Consider the following 22,761-nt stretch of genomic DNA (forward strand, 5'->3'; position numbering starts at 1 on the left):
CATTTTGTTTTACTTATCTGGGTATATTGTGTACATAAAGGGCAAATGAGTCCTGACTTTACAATGTCTAGTCTTTCTAGATGTTAAAGAGGTTGCCAGCATAGGATGAAAGTAGAGCTAGTAAACGAATATATTTTGTACATTTTAAGATTCCCAGGAAAGACTGTCTTCTGAACATTTGAGCAATATTGCCCACCGGGTTAATGGAGATGAGAAAGTTGCTAGGGCAAAATGTTCACATTTAGAAGACTCCAGTCATAACTGTTGTTACAGGTTTGCACTTTATTCAAGACTCCTGTGCATCTAGTGGACAGATTAACTTCTTGCCTGAAACATCCAGGCGATGTAGATGTTCAAAATTGCCTGATATATGTTAAATGGAGAGGTAGTAAAATACCACTTTGTAAAAGGGATGGAGGAAGATTTACCAAGCAAATGGAGAGGGAAAAAAAAGCAGGAGTTGCAATTCTCGTCTCTGATAAAATAGACTTTAAACCAACAAAGATCAAAAGAGACAAAGAAGGACATTACATAATGGTAAAAGGATCACTGCAACAAGAAGAGCTAACGATCCTAAATATATACGCACCCAATACAGGAGCACCCAGATACATAAAGCAAGTTCTTAATGACTTACAAAGAGACTTAGATTCCCACACAATAATACTGGGAGACTTTAACACCCCATTGTCAATATTTGACAGATCAATGAGACAGAAAATTAACAAGGATATCCAAGACTTGAACTCAGGCCTGGAACAAGCGAACCTAATAGACATTTACAGAACTCTACACCCCAAATCCACAGAATATACAGTCTTCTCAGCACCACATCACACCTACTCTAAAATTGACGACGTAATTGGAAGCAAATCACTCCTCAGCAAATGCAAAAGCATGGAAATTATAACAAACAGTCTCTCAGACCACAGTGCAATCAAGTTAGAACTCAGAATACAGAAACTAACTCAGAACCGCACAGCTTCATGGGAACTGAACAACTGGCTCTTGAATGTTGACTGGATCAACAATGAAATGAAGGCAGAAATAAAGATGTTCTTCGAAACCAAGGAGAATGAAGACACAACATACGAGAATCTCTGGGACACATTTAAAGCAGTCTCTAGAGGAAAATACATAGCAATAAGTGCCCACCTGAGAAGCAAGGAGAGATTGAAAATTGACACCCTATCATCAAAATTGAAAGAGCTAGAGGAGCAAGATCAAACAAACTCAAAACCTAGCAGAAGACAAGAAACAGCTAAGATCAGAGCAGAACTGAAGGAGATAGAGATACAAAAAACCCTTCAAAAAATCAATAAATCCAGGAGCTGGTTTTTCAAAAAGATCAACAAAATAGACAGACCACTAGCCAGATTAATAAAAAAGAAAAGAGAGAATAACCAAAGTGATGCAATAAAAAACGATAAAGGGGATATCACCACAGATTCCACAGAAATTCAAACCATCATCAGAGATTATTACAAACAACTCTATGCACATAAACTAGTTAACCTGGAAGAAATGGATAAATTCCTGGACACTTGGCTCCTCCGAAGCCTAAGCCAGGAAGAAGTTGAAATCCTGAATGGACCAATAACAAGGTCTGAAATTGAGGCAGCAATTAAGAGCCTACCACCCAAAAAAACGCCCAGGTCCAGATGGGTTCACAGCCAAATTCTACCAGATATACAAAGAGGAGCTGGTACCATTCGTTCTGAAACTATCCCAAACAATCCAAAAAGAGGGAATCCTTCCCAAATCATTTTATGAGACCAACTTCATCCTGATACCAAAACCCAGCAGAGACTCAACAAGAAAAGAAAACTTCAGGCCAATATCCATGATGAACATAGATGTAAAAATCTTCAATAAAATACTGGCAAACCGATTGCAACGGCACATCAAAAAGCTTATCCACCATGATCAAGTAGGCTTCATCTCAGGGATGCAAGGCTGGTTCAACGTACGCAAGTCTATAAATGTAATTCACCACATAAACAGAACCAAAGACAAAAACCATATGATTATCTCAATTGATGCAGAGAAGGCCATTGACAAAATTCAACAGCCCTTTATGCTAAAAACCCTCAATAAACTAGGTATTGACGGAACGTATCTCAAAATAATAAAAGCTATTTACGACAAACCAACAGCCAATATCATACTGAATGGGCAAAAAGTGGAAGCATTCCCTTTGAAATCTGGCACTAGACAAGGATGCCCTCTCTCACCACTCCTATTAAATATAGTATTGGAAGTTCTAGCCAGAGCAATCAGGCAAGAAAAAGAAATAAAGGGTATTCAAATAGGAAAAGAGGAAGTCAGATTGTTTCTATTTGCAGATGACATGATTGTATTTCTAGAAGACCCCATTGTCTCAGCCCAAAATCTCTTGAAACTGGTAAGAAACTTCAGCAAAGTCTCAGGATACAAAATCAATGTGCAAAAATCACAAGCATTCCTATACACCAATAACAGACTTCAAGAGAGCCAAATCAAGAATGAACTGCCATTCACAATTGCTACAAAGAGAATAAAATACCTAGGAATACAACTAACAAGGAATGTAAAGGACCTCTTCAAGGAGAACTATAAGCCACTGCTCAACGAAATAAGAGAGGACACAAACAGATGGAGAAACATTCCATGTTCATGGTTAGGAAGAATCATCATTGTGAAAATGACGATACTGCCCAAAGTAATTTACAGATTCAATGCTATCCCCATCAAGCTACCAATGACCTTCTTCACAGAACTGGAAAAAAAACACCTTAAATTTCATATGGAACCAAAAGAGAGCCCGCATAGCCAAGTCAATTCTAAGCAAAAAGAACAAAGCGGGAGGCATCACACTACCGGACTTCAAACTATACTACAAGGCTACAGTAATCAAAACAGCATGGTACTGGTAGTAAAACAGAGATATAGACCAATGAAACAGATGCCTCGGAGGCAACACAACATATCTACAGCCATCCGATCTTTGACACACCTGACAAAAGCAAGCAATGGAGAAAGGATTCCCTGTTTATTAATGGTGTTTATTAAATGGTGTTGGGAAAACTGGCTAGCCATGTGCAGAAGGCAGAAACTGGATTCCTTCCTGACACCTTACACTAAAATTAACTCCAGATGGATTAAAGACTTAAACATCAGACCTAACACCATAAAAACCCTAGAAGAAAATCTAGGCAAAACCATTCAGGACATAGGCATAGGCATGGACTTCATGACCAAAACACCAAAAGCATTGGCAACAAAAGCTAAAATAGACAAATGGGACCTAATCAAACTCCACAGCTTCTGCACAGCAAAAGAAACAGTCGTTAGAGTGAATCAGCAACCAACAGAATGGGAAAAAATTTTTGCGGTCTACCCATCTGACAAAGGGCTGATATCTAGAATCTACAAAGAACTAAAACAGATTTACAAGAAAAAAACAAATAAGCCTATTCAAAAGTGGGCAAAGGATATAAACAGACACTTTACAAAAGAAGACATGCATGAGGCCAAAAAACATATGAAAAAATGCTCATCATCCCCGGTCATTAGAGAAATGCAAATCAAAACTACATTGAGATACCATCTCACACCAGTTAGAATGGCGATCATTAAAAAATCTGGAGACAACAGATGCTGGAGAGGATGTGGAGAAATAGGAACACTTTTACACTGTTGGTGGGAGTGTTAAATAGTTTAACCATTGTGGAAGACAGTGTGGCTATTCCTTAAGGACCTAGAAATAGAAATTCCATTTGACCCAGCAATGCCATTACTGGATCTATATCCAAATGATTATAAATTGTTCTACTATAAGGACATGTGCACGTGAATGTTCATTGCAGTTCTTTACAATAGCAAAGACCTGGAACCAACCCAAATGCCCATCGATGATAGACTGGACAGGGAAAATGTGGTACATATGCACCATGGAATATTATGCAGCTATCAAAAACGATGAGTTCATGTCTTTTGTAGGGACATGGATGAACCTGGAAACCATCATTCTCAGCAAACTGACACAAGAGCAGAAAATCAAACACCACATATTCTCACTCACAGGCGGGTGTTGAACAATGAGAACACATGGGCACAGGGAAGGGAGCACTACACACTGGGGTCTGTTGCAGGGAAATAGGGGAGGGGCAGTGGAAGGTGGGGAGTTGGGGAGAGATAGCATGGGGAGAAATGCCAGATATAGGTGATGGGGACGAAGGCAGCAAATCACACTGCCATGTGTGTACCTATGCAACGATCTTGCATGTTCTTCAAATGTACCCCCAAACCTAAAATGCAATTTAAAAAATATCACTTTGTAAATATCTTTTTGCTAAAATTCTTAGGAAATACTGTCTTTTTTGGGCTAGAGTCACAGATAAAAAAAAGGAAATACTATCTTTTGAAAGTGGAATTGTGAAGCCACCTCTGTGAGCAGTTTAGTACTGTCTATACTTGTTCAACGATTTAGAGACGGGAGGGAAGAAATCACCCAAGATCATACGCTGGTGTGTTCATACTTGGACATTTCACTCACAATTTTTCTGTATGTTTTATGCATTTTGTTTTGCTGTGTAGACAGAGTACATAATAGACAAATGAGTCCTAATTTTGTAACATTTGGTCTCTAGATGTTTAAGAGGTTGCCAGTGTATGATAAAGAATCTAGTAAAATTACCACATTTTGTACACTTTGTGTTGAAATTCAAAGGAAAACTTGTCTTCTGTAAATGACATTTGGATATGAATTTGTTTAGCCTTCTCTAATATTACACATGCCTATGCTTGTCCACTGGATTGAAGACAGAGAGAAGGAAGTGAGGAAGGACTTGTACAAGGTCAAAACTGTCATAGTTAGAAGACACCTCAGATGATAGCCATTGTTATGTGTGCTATCTACACAGTGGAAAGTTATATGAAATTATCTGGTCTTTCTAGACAGTTAGAAATGCTTGCCGGGCGCGGTGGCTCAAGCCTGTAATCCCAGCACTTTGGGAGGCTGAGGCGGGTGGATCACGAGGTCGAGAGATCGAGACCATCCTGGTCAACATGGTGAAACCCCGTCTCTACTAAAAATACAAAAAACTAGCTGGGCGTGGTGGTGCGTGCCTGTAATCCCAGCTACTTAGGAGGCTGAGGCAGGAGAATTGCCTGAACCCAGGAGGCGGAGGTTGCGGTGAGCCGAGATCGCGCCATTGCACTCCAGCCTGGGTAACAAGAGCGAGACTCCGTCTCGGGAAAAAAAAAAAAAAAAAAAAAAAAAAGAAATGCTTGATGTATTTAAAAGTAAAATGGTATAATTATACTTTCTGTAAACAGCCTTTAGAAACTGATGGGAAACACTGTGTTTGAAAGTGGGATTGTAAAATCACTTCTGTGAACAGTGTTCATTCGGTTGAGAAAGGTGAGAAGGAAGAAATCACAAAACATGTTTTGCTATTGTATACTACAAAATCTCAGTTTATCCATTGCCCCATATGTTAAGTGCATTGCATGTAACTTTGCTATACTACATATTGTGTTATCTACTGGACAAATGAGTCCAATTTTTTTTTTTTTTTTTTTTTTTTGAGACGGAGTTTCACTCTTGTTACCCAGGCTGGAGTGCAATGGCATGATCTTGGCTCACTGCAACCTCTGCCTCCTGGGTTCAGGCAATTCTCCTGCCTCAGCCTCCTGAGTAGCTGGGATTACAGGCACGCACCACCATGCCCAGCTGATTTTTTGTATTTTTAGTAGAGATGGGCTTTCACCATGTTGACCAGGATGGTCTCGATCTCTTGACCTTGTGACCCACCCGCCTCGGCCTCCCAAAGTGCTGGGATTATAGGTGTGAGCCACCGTGCCCGGCCCGAGTCCCAATTTTAAAATATCCACTCTCTAGATATTAAAGAAGTTGCCAATATATGACAAAATGGAAACTAACACATTTTGTACACTTTGTGTTAAAGTTTATAAAAAGACTGTCTTCTGAAAAGGACTTTTGGAAGTGAAATGATAACATCAACTCCAAGTAACACATGGGCCCGTAACCACCAGGTTGGTGGTGCAGAGGAGTTGGAAGAGATGAAGCATTCTGGATCAGAATGTTCCTATTTAGAAGACACTTTAAGATACAACCATGTGTGCAGTTTATTCAACCCTACTGAGGCAGGAGAATAGGATCTGGAGGCAGGAAACATAAAGCAGATTCATGCAGACTTCCTGGAACTAAACGAAATGGAAACACTTCAGGCCAGGCACGGTGGCTCACAAGTGTAATCTCAGCACTTTGGGAGGCCGAGGTGGGTGGATCACCTGAGGTCAGGAGTTTAAGACCAGCCTGGCTAACCTGGTAAAACCCATCTCTACTAAAAATGCAAAAATTAGCTGGGCATGGTGGTGGGCACCTATAATCCCAGCTACTTGGGGGGCTGAGGCAGGAGAATCACTTGAACCTGGGAGGCGGAGGTTGCAGTGAGCTGAGATCACAACACTGCACTCCAGCCTGGGTGACGGAGACTCTGTCTCAAAAAAAAAAAAAAAAAAAAGTAATGGAAACACTTCAGCTATGACAAGAAATATACTCTCCATTTTCATAGGACATACACCGAATAAATGACTTTGTAACTTACTTCATCCTCTCCACTTACATAGAACATATATCAAGTAACCAATGGAAACCTCTCCCACCCTGTGGAGTGCACTGCATTACATAAATCTCTGCTTCTGTTGCTTCACTCTTTTCTTGCTTTGTTTGTGTATTTTGTCCAATTCCTGGTTCAAGATGCCCAGAATCTGGACACCCTCCACTGGTAACATATTTTGGCAAGCCTGCCAGGAGGTAAGCCCAACGTTTGGGATTTTTCCTCTTTCCTTTTCCGCTCTATATAGGGGAATCTCTCCCTCTCTCTTTTCCTCTCCAACTCGGGACCCTTGGTGGGTAGTGCCTAAACACAGAGGCGACTGCAGGTTTCTGGGTGGGGTCTCTCTGAAGGGCTTTTTTCTGTCTTTTCTGGTTGTGGTCCCTGATCCCTACGTGCGGTGCAGCTCAGGGTGAACCTGCAGCTCAGGGCAAACCTGCTTGTGTTTCAGGTGATGGAAACCCTCTTTTCTATGCTAAGTTCTTCCCTTACCCTACTTGACTGGCTAAGGACAAAAGAAGCCTACCCAGCTTCCAGGTCCTATCATTACAGTTCATGGCTATCACTCTAGTGGAACAGGAACCATGGGAAAGCATGGCCTTATCAAATCATAAGGATGCTAAACACTGGGGATTATACCCAGGAACCAAAGGAAAGCTCACAGCAGGCCACTGACTCTGGAGGGAAAACATGCAAAGTGGCACTGGTGCCCACCTACGGTCAGAGATATCTGACACTCTAAGACTGGACCCCAAAGGGTGATTTCCCAGGGGATCCTCCAGACCTCAAGCTCTCCAAAGGGGATGCCCTCGGCAGTGGTTTTGAGGACTAGTACTGAGCCCTCCTTAGAATTTTCTCTTGCAGTTGCAGTACTGTTTGGCCCCAGTATTTGGAATCTGGAGTTTGCTGTTGAACGAGAAAGTGGGATGGAGTTGCATGTATCCAGGCTTTGGTGCTGCTGTTCTAAGCAGGGTCAGGCCTAGTTAGTAAGTGATGTTCTCCTTTGGTGCTGTTTGGCACCATCAAACTGCCATGAAAATTGTTTTACCCGAAATATTGGTTCACCGCCTTCATCGGAACTTCATTTAGCCCAACAGCGGTAAACAAAGTAAAAGTGGCAAGCTTGGATTGCTATTTCATGGTTACGGTTAGGGATCCAAGATAAAAGATACTGAATCTTCATCTGTGTGTGTATATACATGTCCAGATGTGTTTATTTATATGTTCACTTGTTATACGTTGTGTCTACCAAATTGGCTTTTAAGTAAAAGAGCACTCATAAATTGAGTAAATAAGTTTAAGCAATTTTCAAGTTCATATGATTTAAGTATAACTTTACTAAACAAGCTAATTTTAAAATTATTGGTAAAGTAAAAATGGAAATGCCTTCAGAATTGTCAGCATACATTTTGTCTGAGTTTTATGTTTGCCTCTGCTAGATATTTTGAGGTGTTAGGGTTTGGCATAGAAGGTTATAAAACTATGCCAGTTACTTACTACATAGTTTCATAAGTAACCTTTTCAAATCTGTAATTTAAGCTAAATTTTAAATAATTCTAAATTAGACAAAATTATTCTTTTTCTCACTAACAACCTTTCTGACATGTTTTGTATACAGAATTATGTGTTAACTAGAATTCTTATCCTTAGTAACATAAAACTTTAGTGAAATGCTAAAAGCAAGAAATCCTGAATTATCTGATATGGGCATTTACAGATAAGAACAATTCCCCAATTTTAGAAACATATTTCCCCATATCACGACCATTCTTAATTGGAAATGGCCCAGATATTAAATAAGCAGCAAAAATAATTTTAAGACTTTACACAAAAGTTTACCTAAAACATTTGTCCTATTCACTGTACTCAATTCTTTCACTTTTAACAGTTTATCTAGATTATATAACTCTGTAAGCCAAGATATTAGATACTATCATTTAAAGTTAGTTATTTCCTTGTTAACCATGTTTTGAATAGCCTGTGAATATCTGGTGCTCACCTAAACCTAACAGCCTCAACCTTAAAGGCCATCGCAACCTTATACACAAAAAATACTTCTGTGAGGACAGCTACCCAGCAACTGCCTGTCCAGCCTAGTACTGATGCCATCCTTGTGGCTGATCCTTGTAATGGAGGATAATTATCTCAAAACAATTATGGAATCTGATTCATTTTTTCTTGAAAAATCTTTGTCTTCCTTTACACCTCCCTGAATATGCACATAGTTGACTACTGCATGCATATTCCCATTGCAATGCCTATTCCTGAATAAACATTATTTTCCTTTAGAGTCGTCCTCTCTGCTTGTTAGTTAGCTTGATACCACTCAGGGCCACACAAAACCTCAACGTGCACAGGGACAAAAAAAAAAAGAGAGGAACTGGGGTTGGACCTGGTGACTCACAGCTATAATTACAGCGTTTTGGGAGGCCAAGGCAGGAGGACTGCTTGAGGCCAAGAGTTCAAGACCAGCCTGGGCAACATAGCAAGACCCTGTCTCTGCAAAAAACATTTTTTTAATTAAAAAATAATTAGCCAGGCATGGTGGCATAGGCCTGTAATCCCAGGCACTTGAGAGACTGATGCAGGAGCACTTGAGCCCAGGAATTCCAGGTTACTATGAGCTGTGATCACATGCCGCTGCACTACAGCCTGGGCAACAGAGCAAGACCCTGTCTCCAAAGAAAAGAGAGGAACTGGCACTCTGCCTTTATTACTAATGTGTCTGCAAGTAGCTAGGTAGAGACATTTTTGCTTGGGCAAGAAGTAAAACATAGATGTTAAGAGTTGTGTGAGGAAGATTTGCAATATGATTTAGGCACACCCTCAAAAGCCAGGCCACAGGGGAAATGTCAACAGTGTTGGCTGTTAGTTTGGTCTGGTGATCAATGGATGCCAAATCGTCAATGATAATATTTATAAAAGTTGATTAGAGCAGTCATTTAAGTAGGAGTGACAGGAGATGGAAAGGTTGGCAGGAACCAGGCCAGAAGGGATTTTGTGTGCTATGTTGAGGAGCTTAGAGTTTATCCAGAATGCAATAAGAAGTTTCATTTGGAGCAACATAGATAATTGGCAGATCTACAGAGAACTATGACTTGAGAGGAAAAAAACTGCAAGCAGAGAGGCCAGCTGAGAGCATTTAGGCAAAAGATGCAGTATTTAGGCAAAGGATGCTCAGAGTCTAATACAGAAACAGAAATAGGTATAAAAAAAAGGCACAAATGTGAGAGATGTCTGAGAGTTAAAATATATAGGATGTGATTAGTTGGCTATTGTGAATTAAGTAAAAGGAATGTTATCAAGGCTGCATCCTAGGTGGTGGGTATGGCTGACTAGGAAGATGAGATGTGGTTGTTGCAGTCTTTTGAGATGGTTTTTGTCATCGGGCATTGGTGCATGAGAACCCTCCCTTCATGTCCTTTCCCCAGCTCCATTTCTTCTAATTAAAAAAAAAAAAAATACAAGTGACTCTATTTTGATTCTTTTTCAATGGCAATGTGGAACTGTAATAAACTTTTTTCAATCTTTCAGTGACACTGACATGCAATTAAATCGTGTACATTTTAAAACAATGACACCTGTTTAATGATAGACTGTGAACTGGAACCCTCTAGGTTGGCCACTTTTGGTGTTGTATTTGGGCCACAAGTTTTTTTTAACGCTTTCAATTACCTACCAAAATTTCAAAAGTGGAAAGTTTCCTATACAAATCTGCCTTTATTGCTTCTCTTGAAAACTGGAAGAACTGGCCACCCAGGTCCCACAACACTTACCTGCCTGAATACGGTCTGCTCCACTTTCAGCAGAAATAGCCTCTGCAGTTTTCAACAGCCCCAGCTCTCCTGGTCGTTGATTTTCCTAGTTGCTTCCCTTAATGCAGACATTTGAGTTTGCAGTCCTCGATTTACAGTGCAGGGGCAGTGAATTAGTTACGCTTCTCACGTACTCATTTTCTTCTGCACAGCACCTGTTTTTCCATTAACCACTCGCAGATGCTAATTCATTCTTTAGGACTCAGTTCGAGTCTCCAGCAGCTTTTCTCTGAACTCATGATGGACTCCGCGTCCCATTATGTATTCCCACATCGCTCCGTACATCCATCTGTCACATCCCTTGCCACATTAAATTCAGATTAAATGTTTGGAGTATGCTTGAGTTCTTCCCAAGTCTCACATCACTTAGCGACAGTTGGGAAATCCTCAGTGGCAATTTCCGGAGCCATTCATTCATAAATTTTATCATTCTTTCAACAGCCACAACGTAGGTGACGACGACTGACTTATCTTTTAAAAGAAGTGCGTGTCCCTCGACAAATAACCTGTCTGCCCTCACTGCTCCGCAGGAGGACGGAGTCCCAGAGAACTACAACTCCCATCAGGCACCTGGCGATCGCCGCGGCCTGAAGGGGAGACTATGGCTTAGGAACTACCATTCGCGAGAGGTTCTGCTCCCCGCGCCTGCGCAGAGCGCTGGGCCACGTCGCTTTTGCGGTGGCTGAGACCACGCGTCCCATCCATGGCTTCCGCGGACTTGCGCCGGGTGGCAGATGGCGGCGGTGTTGGGGGCACCTTCCAACCCTACCTAGACTCCTTGCATCTGGAGCTGCAGCAGACGGACCCAACGGTGTTGTCAGTGGTGGCGGCGCTTCTGACGGTGCTGGTGACGCTAGGTAAAAGGCGGCCGGTGGCTATGGCGGGTTCGGGGCGGGCAGAGGTCCGGGCTTCGGCTGCACTGATGCAGGCGGGGGACGCGGGGCTGGGAGGGCGCCTTGGGGGCGTCAGGAGAGTGAGACTCACCCAGCCTACACTCCACCCTCTCGCCTAAAGCAATGGCAGCAGCGGAACGTTAAGGGGGATCCCCGGCAACCTCCGGAGTTACGTCCTGGTCTTTGGGGTGCGGATTGCTCTTCGTCATCCGCCCCTGTTAGGCTTTAGCGCGCTGTTCCTCGCCTTCCGCTGTTCTCACTGCAAAGTCTCAGGGACTTTACACCAACTTTCAACCTCCCGTGTTTGCGTGCGGGCGCTGGGGATACCAAGATAGCGTTTGAAGCCCCACACTGAGTGCAGAGAAAAGTTAACTGTTGACAGTGCCTGGCTCTCAGTGGATCCTTAACAACAGCAGTAACCATTATGATTACAGAGTCTATTCCAGGTGAATGAGGTGTTTCGTCACAGACCTCTGTTAATTTCCCCACCCCAGCCATGCACATACACTGGTCACTAAGGGGTAACTTACGTTGTTTTTTTCTGTCTATTCCACAGTGTTCTGGAAGTTAATCCGGAGCAGAAGGAGCAGTCAGAGAGCTGTTCTTCTTGTTGGCCTTTGTGACTCCGGGAAAACGTTGCTCTTTGTCAGGGTAAATGATTTCATTTACACCCCTGTCAAGCTTAATAGAAAATTTTATACCATCCATTATTCCTGTCATCTCCTGGTTTATTTTGTAAAAGAAGCTGATGCCGATAAATTTGGGAGTTACTTCATACTTGGGAGAACAAAAAGACTCTTAGAAACGCATAAGTGAGAGCTATTGATTATTTCTATGTATTTTTTGCCCTTGCCAGACGCTATCTAGTCTTTATCACATTTAAGTGTTTTATTTAACTAGTTTCGTTACAGAATAGCGGAAGGCATAGAAGCCAGAGTCCTACAGACAGTTTATAATTCCTTGATCAACAAACTTATGAGAATTTATCAAAGACAGTTTTGCACAGGATGATGATCCTTTGACATAATAGGCTAGTTAGGCTTCTTTTTACTAATATTTATTTTTAATACATTTAGTATTTTTAACAGTGTGTTTTAATATGGTGAATAGGAGAGTTTTCTGCTTTTTCATTCTTTTTGAGAGTATAAATTATTTCCCTTCATGAAAGAAATATCTCAAATCTTCATCTCACTCCAATGCCCAGGCTAGAGTGCAGTGGCGAGATCTCAGCTCATTACAGCCTCTACCTCTGGGACTCAGCTGATTCTCCCACCTCAGCCTCCGAGTACCTGGAACTACAGGCGTGTGCCACTATGCCCAGCTCATTTTTTTGTATTTTTTGTAGAGATGAGGTTTTGCCATGTTGCCCAGGGTTCAAATCATTTTTGATAGTTAAAAATCTTTAGAGAAGATTGGCAAATTTGGCCACTAATTGTCTTTTGAGAATAATGTTTTTCTTCCATTGAGAAGAGAGGAGTAAAGTTCAAAATTAATTAGATTTTTTTCTACAGGTAAAAAAAAAAAATCAATATGGTCTTTTTTTTACCTGCTGCAAGCAGGTAAAAATGAAGTAACTCCCAAATTTATCGGCATCAGCTTCATTTACTTGACTGGGAGACTTAGGATAATATTACTCAATTTAGGTTCGCTATTAAAATGTTGAATATCTCCCATCTTGTTTTTTTGCAGTTGTTAACAGGCCTTTATAGAGACACTCAGACATCCATTACTGACAGCTCTGCTGTGTACAGAGTCAACCATAACAGGGTAAGGTGTTTGTGGAGTTTTGGAGTCTGACAGGCTTACTTTACTGTGGTGTGTCAGTTAAGGACATTTTTAGGATGAATTCGTCTGGGGATGTACCATTTGTACCTTATTTTTATGGAGAAACATACTCTGTGATAAATTCTGCTCTTGACAATCTGTGCAGGAGATTTAATCATGTCCTCCTCTGCTTTGTTTTACTTTAATGTACAGTAATGTTACATCATATTTTATTCTTATTTTTTTTCCTGAGTCGTCTTTCCAACTTTACAATGAGTTCTTAAGAGTGGGCATTAAGCCTTTAATGTTTTGAATAGGTAATACATGCACATGGGACAAAAATTCAAAAGGTTAGAAATGATATTTGATGAAAAGCAATTTTTCCTTTCCTTTCCCCACCACCCAGTCTTCTCCTTAGAAGCAATAACTTACTTTTCTTACGTGTGGCCTTCCAGATGTTCTGTGCATATACAAACATATTTGTATATACTTTATTGCTTTTTTCTGTTCTGCCCATTATGTTTTTTCAGTATGGCTGCTACAACTTGGGCTTTTCTTATTCTCCTACATTTGTATACATAGTACCACCTGGTTGGTTTATGAGCTGCATAGTATTTTACTGTGTTGCTATACCATACAATTAAATTCTTACTTCATCAGGGCCATGTTAATAGACATTTAGTTTCGTTATTATAATATTTTGCTTTTACAAACAGTGCTGCAGTGGATATCTTACAGAGTATATATGAGTGTATGTCAAATATAAAGAATCATGCAGCTAGGCACAGTGGCTCACACCTATAATCCCAGTACTTTGGGAGGCCGAGGCAGGCAGATCACTTGAGGTCAGGAGTTCAAGACCAGTCTGGCCAATGTGATGAAACCTTGTCTCTACTAAAATTACAAAAGTTAGCTAGGCTTGCTGGTGAGCGCCTCCAATTCCAGGTACTGGGAAGGCTGAGGCGTGAGAATCACTTGAACCTGGGAGGCAGAGGTCACAGTGATCCGAGATCATACCACTGCACTCCTGGGCGATAGAGCAAGACTCAAGTCTCAAAAAAAACCAAACCAAACAAAATAAATATAAGGAATCATGGGAAAGACTTTTTACATACCTTTGTAGCTTCAAAATGTAGACAGTGACTACCGCACCTATTATAATGCATAATAAGTTGGTTTTGTTTTTTCTTTTTTGAGACAAGAGTCTCACTCTGTTGCCCAGGCTGGAGTGCAGTGGGATGATGTTGGCTCACTGCAACCTCTGCCTCCCTGGTTGAAGTGATTCTTCTGCCTCAGCCTCCTGAGTAGCTGTGATTACAGGTGCCCACCACCATGCCTGGCTAATTTTTGTGTTTTTAGTAGATACGGGGTTTCACCACATTGGCCAGGCTAGTCTCAAACTCCTGACCTCAAGTGATCTGTCCACCTTGGCCTCCCAGTGCTGGGATAATAGGCATGAGCCACTGCACCCAGGCACGTAATAAGTTTTGGTGAGTGAGTAGAGTGAGGGCTGAGTTGCTGGTTGGAGGGTGTGGATGGATAGACGGATCAATCAGAATTGTGGTTTGAGACTTTTTCTTCTTCTCTTTATGTTCTCCTTTCCTCTTTCTCATGCCTCCGGAATTAAACATTGTAAACAAAGATAAAGGGACATATTTCTAGATATCTTAGAGATACCTTTGTTTTTTTGGTGATGGCATTCTTTTTGGCCCAGACCTTTTCAAACTCCCAGGGATTGAGATTTTGAAATTCCAGGTTGGAAAGATCATCTAGTACCTGTACCAAATTTTTAAAGTAGGATATTCCAGGATATCTTTCCACCTGTACCTTCTAATACATAGCCATTGGCCACATGTGGCTCTTGAGCACCTGAACTAAGAATAGTCCAAATTGAGGCATGCTGGAAGTATGAAGTACACCCTAGATCTTGAAGACTTAGTATGGAAAAAAAGAATGTGAAGTATCATGAATAATTTTTTTATTACATGTTAAAAGGTAATATTTTGGATATATTAAATAACATTAAAATTAATTTTACCAATTTCTCTTTACTTTTTTATTATAGTTACTGGAATATTTAAAATTACAGGCTGGGTGCGGTGGCTCATGCCTGTAATCCTAGCACTTTTGGAGGCCAAGGCGGGCAGATTGTCTGAGCTCAGGAGTTTGAGACCAGCCTGGGCAACACAGTGAAACCCCATCTCTACTAAAATATAAAATAAATTAGCTGGGCATGGCGGTGTACGCCGTAGTCCCAGCTACTCAGGAGGCTGAGGAGGGGAATTGCTTGAGGGAGGCGGAGGTTGCAGTGAGCCAAGATTGTGCCACTGCACTCCAACCTGGACAACAGCGAGACTCCATCTCTCAAAAAAAATAAAATTACAGATGTGTCTTCTGTTGTTCTGTATTTCTACTGTATTTCTATTCCATTTCTACTGAATATATAGAGCATTTTTTCTCTTCTTTCTTCACTTTTTTGCCTACCTCCTTATGTTTTTGATCTAATCTCTTTAGATAGTAATATACCTCATAATATATCTTCTAAATTGCTTATGGTGTGTGGTGTAGTGCTGCTTTTGAAATGGAGCAGTAAGTCACAACCTGAGGTTTCCTTTCTCTTAACAGTACTTTAAAAGGGTGGGGGGGCGCTAATAAAAAAATTCTATTTGTCTATAAAGAAATGCGTAGGCTATGTGAAAGGTAAGGTCATGATAAATCCAGCTGGAATTAAACCTGTATGGTATACTGATTGCCTGCTTCTGAACTGTGGGTATGGTTGGCTGTGGATAAGGTAGAGCATCTGAGAAATGGTTAGTGGATCTGCTGCATGTACCAGGCCACACCTGAGAGTCTTATCATTGAGCACAGCCACAATTACACTGAATATGAGCTCTATTCACCATTCCAGGCCTTGACCTTATACTCAAGAATGGCAGTCTAGAACTTACTAGGATGCATCATAGATTTGCTCAGTAGGGGCTCAAGAATTGACAGAAATATTGACAGAGGGGAACAAATAAATGATGTGTCTGAAGACAAATATTTAAAAAGTTAGATTAAGGGTGGACATGATAAAATTGTGCTTTGTTATAAAGATTGGAGATCCCAGTTAGAGTAACATGCTCTATGAAAAATTGAAGTTTAAGTACTTACTTAAACTACATTACTAGTTTATGAGTATTTGTTTCTGTTTTCACGTTTTTGCTTGTATTCATCTGTGACTCCTACTTTGCCATACTCATACTGGTTTATCTCCCAAGCCTTAGGTAGATCCCACTTCCCTGACACCCCCAGACAGGTTTCTCCTGTACCCTCAGAACATTTATCAATGTTCTCATTTTATGTTTTTGTGTAATTTTACATTAGGTTCACCTTTCTCATAAATTTTGCTATATCAGGAACCATGTCTTTGGCCACTGTTCCATCCCCAGAACGTTGGCTAGTGTTTTATGAGTAGAAGATGCTCTGAACATTTGTTTAATTAATTAATAGGGACCAGTTTGGTCGCCAGTATATGATACTAAAGGTTTATATTGTGAATGTGTAACTGTACTGAAACATTATTATTGCTGCCATCCTCAGGGCAATAGCCTGACCTTGATTGACCTCCCTGGCCATGAGAGTTTGAGGCTTCAGTTCTTAGAGCGGTTTAAGTCTTCAGCCAGGTAAGAAGGAAGGGATTGAAGTGGGCTTGTCCAGGTCTGTATCTGTGTATCAAAGCCACTCATGTGATTTGCTCTGGTGGGGTTCAGGAAGCTGTATGGTATCCTGTGGGAGACCTTGAGGTGGCCTTGAGGTCAGCCAGTTCCGAGTTATAAGTCCACCTTCACCTGGATTATGAGCATTTTATGGGATTAAAATGCTTAAAAAGTGTTCTTTAGTGTTTAGGAAATGTTAACCTTTCTTGTTATTGTTACTAAATTTTGCATTTATTCTGAAGAAGAATTTAATAATGTGTATGACTATTAAAATCTGAAAAAAGAAATTTAAAGCTGGGATGAATCCTAGAAGTTATTAAATGCCAACATCATTTATATATATATATATATATTCTTAAATTACCTAAAATTGATGTTTCGAGAAATACAGAACAGTATTTCCGTATTTCTTTTAGTGTGTGCCCTGGTGTTACTGACTTTTAAGTTCCTCCCTAAGAGCCCTATGCTGCAGTTTCAGATGCTGCTCTTTTGGTCTCTAACATTAATAAGAACTGAAGAGGAAAATCAGTATGCCACCTTTCACTGATTTGAAGTCACATTTTAATGTCTCTGAATTTGGAGTGTATCTTATAGTTGATGGTGCCATAGTTTAATTGGCAGTATTTTCTCTTAGTGATGCCTGAATTCATGTCTTTTCATTGGCAGCATCTTAGTTTTTTGGTGGAAGTAAGTAGTTGATTCTTTGGCTTTTATTGAAGATGTCTAGACTGAGATTTCATTATTGCTTCTTTGCCCACAAGATGGTGGTGATGAGCAATTTGTCACAGATAAGATGATTTTTATTCCTTGGACAATTGAGACAGATCCGGAACTGGTAAATTTAGCCATAATTGGGTTTTTATTTCCAATTAAATTTTTTTTTCCAGTTCTAAATATTTTATGATTTGCAGTATAAGTACTCTGTGATTCAAGTATTTTGGGCAAATAAAGCATGCAAAATATGAAGATAAAACTGAGTTCAAATAAATTATAATCGTGATATACAGTATACCGGTTGAAAAGACATGTAATACATTGGTAGGTGACTTTTTAATCCTGCTTTCTGTTCGACAAGTTTCCTCGGTGGCTATTTTGCCTCTCCTGATTTGAACATATGGTATTGCTGATCTTATCATGGTTCTTCTCCCCAATTTTTCAACATTGCTTATTTGATTGTCTGAAACCAGTATCAGTTTCCTTTTCCTGAACCTTCAACACTTTAACTTTGATCTTCCTCACATCCTCCTTTTCTTTATGCTCCGTTCTAACCCCCAACCATACTGCTTTTTTCTCTTGCGTTCAGTGATGAGAGTTACCAGGATGCTTATGGTCTTTTGCTCCCTGTTGCTTCTTGCATTTTACTTCTTCCCTTTCAAGTCAGTTTTCTCTCACTGAGTATATCTTTTAGAAGTATTTCCAGAGAGTGAGTAGTCAGATGTTTTCAGTCTTTGTTCATTTGTAACTCTCTTTATTTGGCCTGCACTTTGGAATGACTGTTTCAGCTGAGTGCAGAGTCCTGGGTGGCGGTGTGTCACTCCTAACCTCCTACATCTGTTGCCGGTCAGTCAAATTGCCATTGCACTGTGGTAAGACTGCCTGATTTAGCCTTCTGTCCAGGGATAGGTTTTCTTCTGTTCAAGGACGGATTTAGCTTTATCATTCTTGGAATTCGGGAGTGCTATTCCAGACCCAGGAGTCTCCTCAGTTTTTGAAAATTCTCAGGATCGTCTCTGCAGGTAGTGCTGTTTCCCCGTTCTCGTTTCTCACACCCTGGAATCCTTATGAATGTTATTGAACCTTATTTCTGCCTTTCTTGTCTCCTCTCTATCATATTTTTCAGATCTTTCTACCTTGCATATTGTAAGATTCTCTTAAATTTGTTTTCTGGTTTATTGCATTCTTTTCAGCTGAGCGTAATCTCTGCCTAACTTTTCCATGGATTAATCTCATTTACTATATTTGTCTAAAATACTTACCTTTTCAAACCAGCCTGTTTCTTTTTATACTATTCTATTTTTTATTGTAGGTTGTAATATTTTCTTAAATAATTTTAAACATTTACTTTATAGATAGCTTTATTATCCTAGTTTCGGGTTGCTGATTATTCTCTCTTTGGGGTGCCAGTTATTCTCCCTCATAATTGTTATTTTCTTCTGTGCCTTGTAATTTTTGATCCAGAACCTTCCTTCAAGAGTGACACATTGTTGATACTGTGGATATCAACAATGGATTAAATATCTTGAAGATATTTAATACATTAGGATATGAAAGCCTTGCTCCATAAGCAGTTCATATTTCCTTCTGTTGGGGCCATAGGGCTTCAATAAGTCTGGCCTAATTTTTATGTAAACCTTTCCCCTTGGGGTTCTTATACCTGGAGAGAGTATAAATTCATACCCTACATCTGTGTGAGGCAGTGGAGGCCTGGTGTTTCTAAGGTAACTTTTTCCCCAAGCCCCGACCTCCATGAGACTATTAAGTTGTAGGCTTTGTGCAAGGTGTTCAGTTCTTGCTCCCCAGCTGCATGTTGGCCATTGCATGTCTCTTATCTCCACTTGGGCATTCAAACGCTTTTCCATAAGGCTTGTATTTTGTTTTTCGGTTTTTTTTTTGAGATGAGTCTCACTTTGTCTCCCAGGCTGGAGTGCAGTGGCATGATCTCAATTCACTACAACCTCTGCCTCCCGAGTTCAGGCAGCTCTCTTCCTCAGCCTCTTGAGTAGCTGGGATTACAGGTGCCCGCCACCACAGAGATTGGGTTTAGTAGAGATTGGGTTTAGTCGAGATTGGGTTTCACCATGTTGCTCAGGCTGGTCTCGAACTTCTGACCTCAAGTGATCCGCCTGCCTTGGCCTCCCAAAGTACTGGGATTACAGGTGTGAGCCACTGTGCCCAGCCCCTAGGGCTTCTTGTCTGCAGTTTCCCTGAGCTGCTGTACGTTAGCTTTGATATCTCTCTGTTTCTGTCACATGAGGAGTTCCACTATGGGTGCCTTAATTTAGGCCTTACCTGCTCACTGTGCTTCTAGTTCAAGTGCACTCTAAGATTGCTTTGTCTTCCATTTAGGCACCAGTATTCTTCCTAAGACAGAAAAGCATAAACTCTACAGGTCGTTGTGTCGTGCTTCACTGTCTGACTCAGGTCTCCCTGACTTCCCCCATCTCCCTATGTACCAGCTTACCTTGACTTCCCCTGGGAATGTGTTTCACATATGTGTGCCTTGAACATACTGTAGGCTGAGTATCCCTTATCCAACATGCTTGGAACCAGAAGTGTTTTAGATTTTGGATTTTTGGATTGGGGATACTCAACCTTTCTAGACAGTCTGTGCCCCAGTTTTTGGTCTGGCTAAGATTCAGTTCAACTGTTACATCCTCCTTAAAGTTTTCTTTGACCTGGTCCCATTTAAATGATCTTTCTCTTTGTTCCTGTCACATGTGTGCATAGTTCTGCCTTGGCATTTAATCATACTGTTCTCTGTATGATTTGTCTTTGAGGACAGGCATCATTTCTTAATTGTCTTTTTTCAGCTTCAGTCATTGATATACCATAGCACTCAATAGTTCCTTGTTAAATGAGGATTTGTGTTAAATGATAACATATGCACAGACCTGCATGTGTGTCTGCTGAGTGTTAATCACCAAGATTGACTTTGAAGAAATTCAGGCTAGTTTTTCAAGGTAATGATGTCCTGTTACATCTTCACATGCCAGTTTTTCTTTTTTTCTCCCTCCAGGGCTATTGTGTTTGTTGTGGATAGTGCAGCATTCCAGCGAGAGGTGAAGGATGTGGCTGAGTTTCTGTATCAAGTCCTCATTGACAGTATGGGTCTGAAGAACACACCATCATTCTTAATAGCCTGCAATAAGCAAGGTGCCATCATGTTTTCTGGCAATAATTGAGTTTTTGGGGGGTTGCTACTAATAATTACTTCAGTTATTTACAGTTGTTATTATTGAGAATGAGAGATAATTGCTGTAAAAAACTATAAATGACAGGATTTTAAATCTTAAAATTTATTTCTACTCCTACCTTTTCACCAGTCTTCTAACCAGAAGACCAAGGAATAACAACCAAGTGACTGCTAACTAATTTTTCTTTGATACAGTGTTTTTCAGATTATAAATTATTTTACTTTACCAAGTTGAATTCATCAGATTGACAATATGTGACATCAGATACACAATTTTGGAGGGTGGAGTCTCTGCTTTCAAACAAGTCTACTGTACAGCACATTTTATCAAGGGGAGTTTGCTGACATTGTTTTCTTTTAACCTGATAACCATTGAAAACTTTCTAGTAATCCCCAATCAGACTGGACTTCAGTTCCATTACCTGTGCAGTAAGATAGTCTAGTGGATTTCTTCAGGTTTCTTTCAGATCTGAAATTCTGATTCTATGAAGAGTCCAAGGCATTTCTCAGAAGTGATCAGCTAATAACCTTAATAATGCCTTATCAGGAATGCAGTTATTAGCCTCATTACCTGACCTCTTTATTTCTCTGATTCAGTGTAAGGTGGGGAGTTCTTGTTTATTTGCTTTGTGGCAAACCAGGGCTTGTTTCTTACCTTTAGTACACTTGATGCTTTAAACCTATTGTCTTAGTATCAGCTGGAAATGTGCAAAGTGTACTTTTAAATGGCAGGTAGGGTATTGTCTTTGGGAGTGTGAAGGCACTTCTTATAATCATAGCACTGTTAGGCTTTCTTTTTGTTAAACTGATTAAACATATATATGTATTGAATTGAAAGGTCTGTCAGGTGTGGAGAACTTTAGTGAAAGCTCAAGTCAGTTTTAGGGTCACCAGCATAATATGTTTACAAGCATTATCTTGGGAAAACCCCTAGTGCAAGTATAAAGCTTACTTTGATAGAGAAGGAACTAGTGATAAAAGGGCTTAAAAAAAAAAAAAAAAGGGAAAATAAACTTACTGGTTTAAATAGGAATTTTCCTTCTGTATAAGAAATCTTGGGAAAAGACCCATTCTTGTTTAAACTACAACAGTGTCTTCATTTCTTTACAGATATTGCAATGGCAAAATCAGCAAAGCTAATTCAACAGCAGCTGGAGAAAGAACTGTAAGTGTGAAAGAGGCCTGTTGGTTAATTATATGTCTTAACACTTAGACTAAGCAGCACATTCATGTTTCATTTGTTTGGTTGTATGTGATTATCACAATTACAGACTGAGAGCAGTGTAATTATGTATTTGTTAAATAATTTATAAAATAATGGAATCACAGAAACTATTAATAGGATGCTTATAGATATTTTAAAACTTCATAGATAGATTTATTGAAACCGTAAACTCAATTTATCTTACCATTGTCACTAAATCATTTACAGTTGGAATGAAATGTTTTAGAAGCTAAAAAATGTTACATGCCAACTTGAGAACAGTGTTATTTCAGTGAGTGGAAGTGTTAGTTCACCACTCAATGATGCATGTGAAGTGGTATTTAAGGATACATGTAAATAATAAAAAAAACAGAATCAGGAAAAAAGAAATCATTTAAAAGCCACTTTGGAAATTATTGTTGATAGAATAAGAACAGAATGCTGAGGAAGACTGGAAGTCTTTGATACTATATTGTAGCTTCTTAGATTGTTAAGGTACTTGGCAATCTTATATATCCTGCTTTAAGTGTTTAGAAGCTTGTAAATTGAGCTATAAGCTTTTGAATTTTAAGGAATTGCTCATGTCATCTGTGTTAGGTGAATTTGTAAGAGCTAGCCAAAAGCTGGCTTAGAAGAAATGATCAACATTTATAGTAAAGCAAATCATGTTTTCTTACTGCTTTTGTCTAAGGCCTTGAAAAGGATCTGATGAGGAAAAGCTGTATAAATTCAACTTTTAGAACCTTTTCTCCCCGCTATGATTTACTGACTCCTTTATTCACTTAAGAAGCACCTGTGTGCATCTGGTGTTTGCCAGGCTGCAGTCAGGATGCCGCTGTAGGAGGACACGT

General features: G+C 40.0%; 1 protein-coding gene across 1 annotated transcript in view; it reads left to right on the top strand.

Annotated features, from left to right (window-relative positions):
• LOC101041614 (serotransferrin) overlaps positions 1-22,761 on the top strand; it is a 65,213-nt gene that overhangs the window by 39,593 nt on the left and 2,859 nt on the right. The window contains 7 exon segments of the mRNA XM_074405467.1: positions 11,037-11,119; positions 11,122-11,295; positions 11,888-11,982; positions 13,021-13,098; positions 16,678-16,760; positions 20,530-20,666; positions 21,817-21,871. Coding sequence (XP_074261568.1) covers positions 11,037-11,119; positions 11,122-11,295; positions 11,888-11,982; positions 13,021-13,098; positions 16,678-16,760; positions 20,530-20,666; positions 21,817-21,871 — 705 coding nt within the window.

Source organism: Saimiri boliviensis, chromosome 9 (assembly GCF_048565385.1).
Source record: "Saimiri boliviensis isolate mSaiBol1 chromosome 9, mSaiBol1.pri, whole genome shotgun sequence".
Lineage (NCBI taxonomy): Eukaryota > Metazoa > Chordata > Mammalia > Primates > Cebidae > Saimiri > Saimiri boliviensis.